The following is a 13,537-nucleotide window of genomic DNA, read 5'->3' as shown; positions in this document are numbered from 1 at the left end:
GTTGTAGTGTCTCAGTAGGAAATACTAAGACCAGAAGAACTGCGGCAACGTTTCCAAAGACGCTTGAAAAAACCTGCAAAACTAAAAACTACGTGCAATACCTGGACAAAAGCTGTTTTAAACGTAAAGGGTACTAAACACCTATTGATTTGATTTAGTTAACTGTTAAAAGTTAATAACAGTTAATAATAGTTAACTAATTAAATGAATTGATAAATAAAATCTATTTATGATTATGACATTATTTTTGAAAACATACTCATTTACAGCACTTTTACACAAGTGCTTTTTCACAGGACGTTGCCGCAGTTCTTCTGGTCTTAGTCTCTGTTTTTTGTTTCTTCATGTAATGTCAGATGCACTGGATGATGGTGAGATCCGACCTCCGTGTGGAGCATTGGCTGTTGTCAGGATCCTTGTGCATTCAAAAATTTCACTGGATTATTACAATTAATGTCTGGAAATGTAAACTGATATTTCCTACTGAGACACTACAACAAAATATATAAATAACTGGCTTAAAACCATTTCTTTGAGGCCTAAGACTTCTGCACAGTACTGTACTGTATGTAATGTCTTGTTTACGCATTTTCAGTTCAACACATATTATTAATATTACATAGAGAGTTCTTTTTTAATGGATCAGAAGTAAATCCAAATGCAGTACCTACTCAGAACAGTAGGATACTCCGAACTGGTGACTAGAACAAAGGAAACAGGGACAAAATACAAACTAAAAGCCCTTGGAACAGAAATTGAAAAGAAGACAATTATGGCTTCAAATTTTAAAAAGAATAAATGTTAACTGAAATAAATTAGAATACTTAATTTTTTTTTTACTTACTTTATTTCAGCTAGTTGCCAAGGCTAAGTTTCATTTAGTTTAACTTGTAGTATTAAAATAACTAACTAAAATGCTAATTAATAAAAACTATAGACACATTTACAAAAATGAATAAAAATGACAAAAAAGCTAACAAAAATTTAATTCATCAATCTGGTGGTGCACTTCGAGAGCTCCAACCCATACGCGTGACACGTAAGCTTTTATTTTGGCGGAAAACATGTTTACTAGAGCCCGACCGATAAAGGATTTTGAAGGCCGATACCGATACAAATATTTTTTGGTTTTAAAACCCGATATTCCGATATATCAGCCGATATTTTTTTTTTCAGAAACGAGCAACAAAACATTAAGAGATTTCCCTAACATTAGTTATTTGTAGTTATTTATGAGTTTTAACTAAAATAATATGATAATGCATTTTAAAAAGAAACTTGTTTCTATTATTGTCACAACAGAACAGACTGATGATAGTGGCGTTAGCTAGCTTTGTGTTTAGCTAGTCTGTGATGAGCCATAATTTAGCAATGGATAACGTCATACTGCAAATTGTAAAACATACATTTTCAAAATAACAGTCCAAGGAGAGATGATGCGTCTCATTGCTATAACTGTCACGCGCTATTAAAGAAATACTTCAGTCACGTTGTCAAAAGTTAAAAGGACAGTCAGTCAACTACACTGTAACAACGTAACGTAATTATTACTAGCTAATCCCGCTTCACTCTCGGCTTATTTAACAGCAGCAAAACTGGACATGATAGTCACAAATGTTGTCCTGCGTATTTGAGTTCAGAGAACTGATGGGGATGATCTTTTAATTGTTATTCAAGCGATGTATGTCTCGTGACCAACTCAACAAGTGTTGCCAACAGGAACGGTGTAGAGTGCCCTCTGGTGGACAAACTATACAACTCCAACACTCATGACATGGTTCAAGCGTGTTTCGTCCGTTTTTATTTAAATTTTGAAATATTCATTTATCGGTCATTATAACTGCCGATACCGATAGTTTGGAAAATGCCTAATATCGGCCGATAATATCGGTCTGGCTCTAATGTTTACAAACGCGTCTCTTTACAAATCTAGTGAATTGCTGTAATTGTCACCTATGCAGATGGATATAATGCGTTCTCAACCGCTAAACTCAGGACAGATGGAGTTCGCTGCATTCATCCACTGTGAACTGTGAACGCGCGGGCAAAGCGCCCACTTCTTTTTGAGTATTTTGCGATTTGGCAGACACAAAGCCTAATCGCGCTTTCGATTTTAGTTTGTTTGACAGCAATGGCGCAAAACACAACATTAAAGAGCTTTGATGTTACTATGAGAAGTTATGAGAAATATATTTTCGGGCCACCAGAGTCTAGTAAATAAATGGGGAACACTGTACTTGTATCTAAAACTATCCTAAAGTAACACCGCCACGAACAACGCTGCGTGTCTACATCATCATTCAGCAGGAGTTACTGCTCTCTAGCTGTTGTGTGAGAGAAAGAGCGGCAGAGAGAGGAACATGAACAAAGACCGTGTGCGTACAGGCAGAGCAGTGATGACCAGTCCAATCGCGTTCATCCAGGCCGTGACGTTCTCACGGGGAACCAGCGGCTGGCTGCAAAACACATTCATCACACATCAAACTTCAATACACAGCACTGTATGAACCAATATGTGTCATGACCTCTGACCTCTTGAGCACCACATTGAGCAGGGCGTTGCCCACGTCTTTGCCGGGCACAGCCAGAGCCATGAGCTCCACACAGGTGACGTGCAGCGCGTGCGCCGCCGGGTTGGGGAACTCGTTGAAGCGCCAGTCGCAGTTGGGGAACGGCCCCGGGGACTTGCCTGCCATGGGTGCCCTCGGTTAAGGAGACGACACACACTTCATCCTGACTAACTCACACACTCTAAAGAGCTTGAGCGGGACTCTTTCCTCTGTCGACATATTTCTTATTGAGACGGGGGACGGACATCTCAGACCTTTTTATATGAATCGCCAGTAGCCGTTAGTTAGCATCACAGTCATGTGTATCATCTTAAAACCAACATTTAAGAGTTTCAAATGTTAAACCATAGAACATTTGTGACCTGTGCTGGCAAAATGAGTGGGAATGTACACAGGATTATTTCGAGCTTCAAAAAAAAACAAGTGAAATTTTTAGATTTTGAGGTTTTGAGTTTATTAAAGGAGTAGTTCACTTAAAAAAAAAAAAAAACTTTTGCTGATAATTTACTCACCCGCATCATGTCATCCAAGATGTCCATGTCTTTCTTTCTTCAGTCGAAAAGAAATTAAGGTTTTCGATGAAAACATTCCAGGATTTTCTCCATATAATGGACTTCAACGGGAACCAAACGGTTCAAGGTCCAAAAGACAGTTTCAGTGCAAACTGTTCAAAGGGCTTTAAACGACTCCAGACGATGAATAAGGGTCTTATCAAGCGAAATGATCGCTCATTTAATAAATAAATAACAAAGTTTAAGTTTTATAAGCTCAAATGCTCGTCTTGCTCTGTTCTGTGACGCACGTTCGCGACTCTCCTGTTCGAACTCGTTCATCAAAATGAACGAATCTTTTTCCGAGTCAATTCGTCCATTTCGTTCGTTGAATCAACCAAATGACACAAAAAAAGATTTGTACATTTTGATAAATGAGTTCGAAAAGAAGAGTCACGAACGACTGTTCGAAAAAAACAAAAATGATTTTTTCATTAGATATTTGGGTTTGACATGGCGAGTGCCAGATTTGGTGTTAATGTCAGGGGTAGTTTCAGAAAACTTTAACTATGTTTTTCTCCAAATTGACTCTATCGACTTCAAACAGGTGCAGCTCAGTCATTTTTTGACCAAATCAAACAAATCATACAGGATTTTGATAGAGATAAACTCATTATATTTGCTCATATTTGCTCATTGCAACTCTTTTTGCCTGCATTTATTTTGGCAGAAAACCAGAGAGAGAGAGAGAGAGAGAGAGAGAGAGAGAGAGAGAGAGAGAGAGAGAAAGAGATCATTAAGCTGGTATTTTTGGCAACAGATTTATAAGCGATGCTCATGACAAATTTGGGAAGATGGCTAGCTCTAAACATGTTCTATAAGCAAAGAACACCATATCATGACCTGCTTTTTTATAAATTACTATATAGACTAATTTAATTATGTATATGCATATTAATATTAAATGGATACTCATTGTTTAAATATATAACGTTACGAGGAAGATGGTGAAATACGCAGCTTTAGATACTCGTGAACGCTGATTTGTAGTGGCTGACGGGTGTAAATGTTGGAGCCTGACTGAGATGGTGAGTTCAAAGAATCGCTGCATATCAAATAAATGCATAAAAACGCAGTATTTTGTGGTTTGTTCAGTTATGATAATCACTTATGGCCGTTCATGCAGTCACAACCCCCTAACTAATTAATTTGTTCTCAGATTGACACAATTCAAATGGGAAAAAACCCATCCCCGTATCTCTCAAATGTATTATTGTGATGGCGCTGGCTGCGATGCGCTCAGGAAAGGATATTATCCACCAGCCGGCCGATGAGTTTGCAGTAGTAGGTGTCGTCGGGGATCCAGATGTTGTCCTCCCGGGGGTTCATCCCACACTTCAGGTAAGTCTCGCTGAGACACCAGCCGGGGGTGCGGTTGTCCTTGAGCGAGCTCATGATGGCGTGGACCAGCTTCCTCTTCAGGTTGGTGCGATCTCGCAGGTGTTTCTCGTAATAGTGCAGCGTGTTGTACAGGTACGTCACCGGACGATCTGCACGTCAAAGAAAGAGTAAAGGCAAAAAAAGTAGTCATTAATCAATCAAATTAATAGATCACAGTTCGAAAATTAGTGTTGTTTATATGACTATGTGGTGTTTTTAATGAGGGAATTCATAAGTGGACAGCATTGCTGAGTATTTTCTGCTTAAAACTGCAGTGAACCAAAGACAGTCTCAAAAACTGCTGGTGTTTCTGACGTCACAAACGACCTTGTAACCATGTGATCGTCAACCAGTGGATCTCTGAGCGGAGTGAGTGAGTGGAGGCGGGGCTCATCTGCATATTTATAGAAACGCGTATACTAAATGAGGTAAGGGTGTCGAGTTACATTCAAGATATTTAAAGCCATGGAGATTTTTTTTCAATGAAAAAACATTTAAATATGTAATTTTAGTGATCAAAGACCAGTTTTGAGGGATACAAGGATTGACCACAGGGGGACATAAATATTTTAAAGAGGAACTATTCGACCCTTTCTCAGAGGATTGATGTTTTCAGGCTCTACTAAAACATGCTTTCCTGCAAGACTACAATGGAGGCGTTTCAGGACGCTCATATAGAGAAGAACTCTCAATGCTCAAACAGCAACATCACACACTATAGACAGATGGAAAAGGCAGCATAGGTGCTCCTAAACAATAATTTAAACTCTCTTAATTCCCTGCGTGAGATCCACTAGCCTTCCTGCCTCTCACCGTGAAACTTGTAGAGCCCGCCCAGGTGGTCGAGCAGCGTCTCCAGAGACTTGGACACGGGCAGCAGCTCCAGGAAGCGATGGATGACGATGTCGAACACGGGAAGGAAGCGCAGGCACACGTTCCCGAAGTAGATGGGCAGGTACTGGGACTGCAGCTGAATGGGGGGGTTGACCTGCTCCGCCAGGCCTTCGAAGTACAGCTTCTCGGGATACTTCTGCAGGGGCCACAGTGGAGGAGCTCGTCACCAACACAGGCGCTCAATGGGCCGCGTTTGGCTAAATGAGATGCACTGACACCACTGGGTGAGAATTAAACTTGAGCTGAATTTGCCTAGATGAATTGAAATTTGAATTGGTCTCATTTAATGATGCATCATTGATTCCTGTTGATTCAGTTGAGCATTAATGGAAGTTATTACGGCTTATGTGTAAAGTGTTAGTTCAGCAAGACTTGAAAATTCTGTCGTCATTTACAGGTCTTTACACAAGACTTTTCAAAATATTCAGGAATTGACGCTTCAATATTGACGCTTCAAAATATTCAGGAATTGTAAATGTAACTAATATGAGAAATTGTAAATGTAACATATATGAATACAGAGGTTTAATCCATGTCTTGTGACGAGACATGACCTCTGAGTTTTGTTCTTGTTTGTCAGACGAGCACATTTGAGCTACCATGTTCACCATATTTGATGTCCTCTGTCTACATGTACTGTATGCATGTTGATCAATGTTAAAATAAAAGCTTATATTAAACGTGTTAATCATATAAAGCGATCGGGTTTCTTCTGTAGACTTGGATTAAACCACTCCATTCATATCACTTTTACACAATCTTTAAGAACGTTTCAAAGGTGTGGAAGTGTGGACATTGAACGGAGGGATAGAAATTATAAGGTTTCATTAAAAATATCATTTCTGTTTTAAGATGAAAGAAAGTCGTACATGTTTAGGGTTGGGTATCGTTTGAATTTGAACGATTCTGATTCTGATTCCGATTCCTTGTTTCGATTCCGGTTCCTAACGATTCTCGATTCCGATTCTTTTAAGAGGCAGGGTCAAAAAAGTTTAGCTAACCTTGCTAACCAACGGCCTTTCTGAAGGAAATACTCCTTCGGTCACAAATTTTGCATTTTGCCGAGATTTCGTTATTTTTAGAAAAGTGAAGCCACACTTTGGATCGCCGACGTAAGCTACTCATGTTCGACTCGCGCGATTATGCCAACACTTCCGGTAGACGCTTCTTCGTTGGTGTTGTTCAGCGGTTTCTTCTTCCGCTCGGCGGACTGTGAATATCAAAACTAGGAATTGAAATTTTAACTTTTGAACGATTCCGGGAAAAACGAAAAGTTAGTCCCGGTTCCAATCGATACTCGATTCTCGATACCCAACCCTATACATGTTTGAACGACATACGGGTAAATAAAGACAGAATGATAATTTTTGGGTGAACTATCACTTTAAGACTTAGGCCACGTCCACACGAAGTCGGTGCGTTCCCTATCCGATATTTTTTATCCTCGTTCTAAAAAAACTAAATCCGTAAACACGGCGTCGTCTCAAGAAATATCTGTGTGCGCACGAAACCACTGAAACCGTCTGAAAACGGTGTAGTAATTAATGCTGTAATTCTGCCACAGAGATACACTATACACGGAGAAGCAGACTTTGCATGCTACAGTATATGCTATACCCTTGCATGCTATATACGAACCAAGGGGGTAATCCATCAACCGGAAGTTGAAGCCTCGCGGGAGCAGCCATCTTGTAGCAGAACTTAACTTGCGTTAGCATTTCCATTGCCATTTTGGACAGACAGGTTGCTCACGTCACATCTACGTCGTCAAGCTCTGTTTGAGTCGGTTTGAGTCTGCGCGTCAGGAACGGAAGTTCCAATGAGACGGCTCTGTCCAGTTTTTATACTGTCTATGATACGAACCAAGAAGAATAAGACGAAGATGGCATGTGATGCAGCCGACACGTGATGTGATGACATCATCGTTTCACAAAATATATGGATTGGTTGTACACATGAAACCGCAAGGGTGTCATTTTCAGATTTATCCACTTTGGGACCCGGTTTCAAAAAATAGCGGGTTCACTCTCCCAAAACGCTGGATCCGTGTGAACGAAACGCCAATGCGATAAAAAATGTTTGCGTATACAGCGAAACGCGTCTTCGTGTGGACGGGCCCTTAATTCACCCCAAGAACAATACACTTCCACACCAGCAGACGATATCGTCCTGTTTGGTACAAACGCGTGCATCTGCCACTTTAAATGATGGAGCTCTTTAAAGCAGGGTGGATTCTGATTGGCTGTTAATGTTTTTTATTGTTCATCAGCTGGAAAATCGTTCTGAAAGTGATTCAAACTACAGGCGAAACTCGAAAAATTAGAATTTCGTGCAAAAGTTCAAGTTAAAAGGTGAAACTAATATATTATATAGGCAAAGTGAGATATTTCAAGCCTTTATTTGTTATAATTTTGATGATTATGGCTTACAGACATGAAAAACTTTTCACAATGTTTTAATTTTGAATTTGGGGTAAAGCCATAATGCTGTAAGCCATAATCATCAACAAGCCTTTATCGTTATAGTTGAGCTGTGGACCAATTTTAGGGCTATATCTATTGTTATCATTATAGTTATCATTCATTCTTGTGTAGTTTATTTCAGTCTTTACCCAGTAGATAACAGCTGCATCGCATGTTAGAAAACAGCAGCCGGGGACGTGACCAAGAATCTCAAGAATATGTCTCTTTCTAAACTCAGAAGTGTTTAGTCTGAACCGTTTCTAAACTCAGAGTGGTCACATGTTGGCTGTAGTCTTATGGTGGGGTTCGGCTCGGGTCAAACTGTGAGCTGAAGTATGCTTTGTTTGCCATTTAGCACAGACAAACACAAGATGAAATGTCACGGAAACCTGAGGTCAATCTCTACTTAAAATGCCACAGAGAAATAATAACTGTGTTTAAGACATTTCAGACACTCATCAAACTTGATATTTTGCTGAATATCCTAAACTAAGATGGTTTTCCGTTTCATCTCTAAAGGTCAACAGAATTATACAGAAATCCATATGTAACGTACGTCTGTGAGAGACATACGGCTGCTTGAAATCGCTGTGCGTTTCATTATTAAACTTGGCAGGTCACATTAAAACAGATGTTTATTTACACAGATTGAATAAGCAAGCGGTCGTTTGAGCATGAAGGACAGTAACTCAAGTAGAGTCAGTAGAGTCAGATTAAATCAAACTGAATGTAAATGATTCAAAAAGTTGATTAGTGAACGTTTGTGAGCTTCATGCCATCAAATCTTTGAAAGAAATTCATATATATAGTTATATTTGTATATAGTTTTTTCTAGCGACGCTTAGCAGATAAATGCGCTAAACACAACTACTGTATATAGTTCAGTTTGTTTTGTTATGTCTGCTAAATAATCAATGCTGGATGGATGAATAATCTGAGCACAGGCTCTTCACACATTTTTCCAATATTTTGTGAGCTTTTATGGACATCATCCAATTTGTGTTATCTAATGCTGAAACAAACACTAACTCCTAGGGCAGTGCGATATTGACGACAAATATAGCTTGATATTTTATGGGATTTTGTTGATAACGATGATTAGACAATTTAGCAGTTTTTGTGCATGTTGTCAGTGTGTAACAGGTTGTGTGTTTGGTGAGTATTGTTAATGTGTAGCAAGCGATGTTCGTTGAGTTTTGTTAACATAAGGTTGTTTTTGGTGTGTGTTGTAGGTAACAAGTTGCAGGTTGTGTGTTTGTTTTGTTAAGGTGTAGCAGGTTATGTGTTCTGAGTGTTAGCGTGTAACATGTAGCAGGTTGTTTTCATTGTGTTTTTAACATGTAACAGGTGTTTTTTGTTGTATATTGTTAGCGTGTCACAGTCTGTTTTTGCTGTGTTAACATGAAACAGGTTGTGTTTACAATGTGTGTTGTTAGCGTGTGCAGGTCATGTGTTGCGGTACCTTGTGTTAGGTCATGTGTTTGGTATGTGTTGTTAGCGTGTTCAGGTCATGTGTTTGGTGTGTGTTGTTAGCGTGTGCAGGTTGTGTGTTGCGGTACCTTGTGGTAGGTCATGTGTTTGGTATGTGTTGTTAGCGTGTTCAGGTCACGTGTTTGGTGTGTGTTGTTAGCGTGTGCAGGTTGTGTGTTGCGGTACCTTGTGGTAGGTCACGTGTTTGGTGTGTGTTGTTAGCGTGTGCAGGTTGTGTGTTGTGGTACCTTGTGGTAGGTCATGTGCTTGGTGTGTGTTAGCGTGTGGAGGTCATGTGTTTGGTGTGTGTTGTTAGCGTGTGCAGGTTGTGTGTTGCGGTACCTTGTGGTAGGTCACGTGTTTGGTGTGTGTTGTTAGCGTGTGCAGGTTTTGTGTTGCGGTACCTTGTGGTAGGTCACGTGTTTGGTGTGTGTTGTTAGCGTGTGCAGGTTGTGTGTTGCGGTACCTTGTGGTAGGTCACGTGTTTGGTGTGTGTTAGCGTGTGCAGGTTTTGTGTTGCGGTACCTTGTGGTAGGTCACGTGTTTGGTGTGTATTGTTAGCGTGTGCAGGTTGTGTGTTGAGGTACCTTGTGGTAGGTCACGTGTTTGGTGTGTGTTGTTAGCGTGTGCAGGTCATGTGTTGCGATACCTTGTGGTAGGTCACGTGTTTGGTGTGTGTTAGCGTGTGCAGGTTTTGTGTTGCGGTACCTTGTGGTAGGTCACATGTTTGGTGTGTGTTGTTAACGTGTGCAGGTTGTGTGTTGCGGTACCTTGTGGTAGGTCACGTGTTTGGTGTGTATTGTTAGCGTGTGCAGGTTGTGTGTTGCGGTACCTTGTGGTAGGTCACGTGTTTGGTGTGTGTTGTTAGCGTGTGCAGGTCATGTGTTGCGATACCTTGTGGTAGGTCAAGTGTTTGGTGTGTGTTAGCGTGTGCAGGTTTTGTGTTGCGGTACCTTGTGGTAGGTCAAGTGTTTGGTGTGTGTTGTTGGCGTGTGCAGGTTTTGTGTTGCGGTACCTTGTGGTAGGTCAAGTGTTTGGTGTGTATTGTTGGCGTGTGCAGGTTTTGTGTTGCGGTACCTTGTGATAGGTCATGTGTTTGGTGTGTGTTGTTAGCGTGTGCAGGTTGTGTGTTGCGGTACCTTGTGTTAGGTCACGTGTTTGGTGCATGTTGTTAGCGTGTGCAGGTTGTGTGTTGCGGTACCTTGTGTTAGGTCATGTGTTTGGTGTGTTGTTAGCGTGTTCAGGTTGTGTGTTGCGGTACCTTGTGATAGGTCATGTGTTTGGTGTGTGTTGTTAGCGTGTGCAGGTTGTGTGTTGTGGTACCTTGTGGTAGGTCACGTGTTTGGTGTGTGTTGTTAGCGTGTGCAGGTTGTGTGTTGTGGTACCTTGTGGTAGGTCATGTGCTTGGTGTGTGTTAGCGTGTGGAGGTCATGTGTTTGGTGTGTGTTGTTAGCGTGTGCAGGTTGTGTGTTGCGGTACCTTGTGGTAGGTCACGTGTTTGGTGTGTGTTGTTAGCGTGTGCAGGTTTTGTGTTGCGGTACCTTGTGGTAGGTCACGTGTTTGGTGTGTGTTGTTAGCGTGTGCAGGTTGTGTGTTGCGGTACCTTGTGGTAGGTCACGTGTTTGGTGTGTGTTAGCGTGTGCAGGTTTTGTGTTGCGGTACCTTGTGGTAGGTCACGTGTTTGGTGTGTATTGTTAGCGTGTGCAGGTTGTGTGTTGAGGTACCTTGTGGTAGGTCACGTGTTTGGTGTGTGTTGTTAGCGTGTGCAGGTCATGTGTTGCGATACCTTGTGGTAGGTCACGTGTTTGGTGTGTGTTAGCGTGTGCAGGTTTTGTGTTGCGGTACCTTGTGGTAGGTCACATGTTTGGTGTGTGTTGTTAACGTGTGCAGGTTGTGTGTTGCGGTACCTTGTGGTAGGTCACGTGTTTGGTGTGTATTGTTAGCGTGTGCAGGTTGTGTGTTGCGGTACCTTGTGGTAGGTCACGTGTTTGGTGTGTGTTGTTAGCGTGTGCAGGTCATGTGTTGCGATACCTTGTGGTAGGTCAAGTGTTTGGTGTGTGTTAGCGTGTGCAGGTTTTGTGTTGCGGTACCTTGTGGTAGGTCAAGTGTTTGGTGTGTGTTGTTGGCGTGTGCAGGTTTTGTGTTGCGGTACCTTGTGGTAGGTCAAGTGTTTGGTGTGTATTGTTGGCGTGTGCAGGTTTTGTGTTGCGGTACCTTGTGATAGGTCATGTGTTTGGTGTGTGTTGTTAGCGTGTGCAGGTTGTGTGTTGCGGTACCTTGTGTTAGGTCACGTGTTTGGTGCATGTTGTTAGCGTGTGCAGGTTGTGTGTTGCGGTACCTTGTGTTAGGTCATGTGTTTGGTGTGTTGTTAGCGTGTTCAGGTTGTGTGTTGCGGTACCTTGTGATAGGTCATGTGTTTGGTGTGTGTTGTTAGCGTGTGCAGGTTGTGTGTTGTGGTACCTTGTGGTAGGTCATGTGTTTGGTGTGTGTTGTTAGCGTGTGCAGGTTGTGTGTTGCGGTACCTTGTGGTAGGTCACGTGTTTGGTGTGTGTTGTTAGCGTGTGCAGGTTTTGTGTTGCGGTACCTTGTGGTAGGTCACGTGTTTGGTGTGTGTTGTTAGCGTGTGCAGGTTTTGTGTTGCGGTACCTTGTGGTAGGTCATGTGTTTGGTGTGTGTTGTTAGCGTGTTCAGGTCATGTGTTGCGGTACCTTGTGATAGGTCACGTGTTTGGTGTGTGTTGTTAGCGTGTGCAGGTCATGTGTTTGGTGTGTGTCATTAGCGTGTGCAGGTTTTGTGTTGCGGTACCTTGTGGTAGGTCATGTGTTTGGTGTGTGTTGTTAGCGTGTGCAGGTCACGTGTTTGGTGTGTGTCATTAGCGTGTGCAGGTTTTGTGTTGCGGTACCTTGTGTTAGGTCACGTGTTTGGTGTGTGTCATTAGCGTGTGCAGGTTTTGTGTTGCGGTACCTTGTGTTAGGTCACGTGTTTGGTGTGTGTCATTAGCGTGTGCAGGTTTTGTGTTGCGGTACCTTGTGGTAGGTCATGTGTTTGGTGTGTGTTGTTAGCGTGTTCAGGTCATGTGTTGCGGTACCTTGTGATAGGTCACGTGTTTGGTGTGTGTTGTTAGCGTGTGCAGGTTGTGTGTTGCGGTACCTTGTGGTAGGTCACGTGTTTGGTGTGTGTTGTTAGCGCGTGCAGGTTTTGTGTTGCGGTACCTTGTGGTAGGTCACGTGTTTGGTGTGTGTTGTTAGCGTGTGCAGGTTTTGTGTTGCGGTACCTTGTGGTAGGTCACGTGTTTGGTGTGTGTTGTTAGCGTGTGCAGGTTTTGTGTTGCGGTACCTTGTGGTAGGTCACGTGTTTGGTGTGTGTTGTTAGCGTGTGCAGGTTTTGTGTTGCGGTACCTTGTGGTAGGTCATGTGTTTGGTGTGTGTTGTTAACGTGTGCAGGTTGTGTGTTGCGGTACCTTGTGTTAGGTCACGTGTTTGGTGTGTATTGTTAACGTGTGCAGGTTTTGTGTTGCGGTACCTTGTGTTAGGTCATGTGTTTGGTGTGTGTTGTTAGCGTGTGCAGGTTGTGTGTTGCGGTACCTTGTGTTAGGTCATGTGTTTGGTGTGTGTTGTTAGCGTGTTCAGGTTGTCTGTTGCGGTACCTTGTGGTAGGTCACGTGTTTGGTGTGTGTTGTTAGCGTGTGCAGGTTGTGTGTTGCGGTACCTTGTGGTAGGTCACGTGTTTGGTGTGTTAGGTCACGTGTTTGGTGTGTGTTGTTAGCGTGTGCAGGTTTTGTGTTGCGGTACCTTGTGGTAGGTCATGTGTTTGGTGTGTGTTGTTAACGTGTGCAGGTTGTGTGTTGCGGTACCTTGTGTTAGGTCACGTGTTTGGTGTGTATTGTTAACGTGTGCAGGTTGTGTGTTGCGGTACCTTGTGGTAGGTCACGTGTTTGGTGTGTGTTGTTGGCGTGTGCAGGTTTTGTGTTGCGGTACCTTGTGATAGGTCATGTGTTTGGTGTGTGTTGTTAGCGTGTGCAGGTTGTGTGTTGCGGTACCTTGTGTTAGGTCACGTGTTTGGTGTGTATTGTTAGCGTGTGCAGGTTGTGTGTTGCGGTACCTTGTGTTAGGTCACGTGTTTGGTGTGTGTTGTTAGCGTGTGCAGGTTGTGTGTTGCAGTACCTTGTGTTAGGTCATGTGTTTGGTGTGTGTGTTAGCGTGTGCAGGTT

At 42.4% G+C, this 13,537-nt stretch overlaps 1 protein-coding gene across 2 annotated transcripts in view; it reads right to left on the bottom strand.

The window, feature by feature from the left end:
- med23 (mediator complex subunit 23) overlaps window positions 1-13,537 on the bottom strand; it is an 82,764-nt gene that overhangs the window by 13,788 nt on the left and 55,439 nt on the right. For both annotated transcript variants that reach the window (XM_089118289.1, XM_089118290.1), the window contains 4 exons: window positions 5,315-5,531; window positions 4,375-4,611; window positions 2,533-2,698; window positions 2,384-2,456 (listed from right to left, as the gene is read on the bottom strand). In XM_089118289.1, coding sequence (XP_088974415.1) covers window positions 2,384-2,456; window positions 2,533-2,698; window positions 4,375-4,611; window positions 5,315-5,531 — 693 coding nt within the window. The remainder of the gene's footprint in view (window positions 1-2,383; window positions 2,457-2,532; window positions 2,699-4,374; window positions 4,612-5,314; window positions 5,532-13,537) is intronic.

This window comes from Pimephales promelas, chromosome 13, assembly GCF_988280905.1.
Source record: "Pimephales promelas chromosome 13, fPimPro1.hap1.1, whole genome shotgun sequence".
Taxonomy (NCBI): Eukaryota; Metazoa; Chordata; class Actinopteri; order Cypriniformes; family Leuciscidae; genus Pimephales; species Pimephales promelas.
Note: the sequence above shows the minus strand (reverse complement) of the source record. Positions and strands in the feature narration are given on the sequence as shown.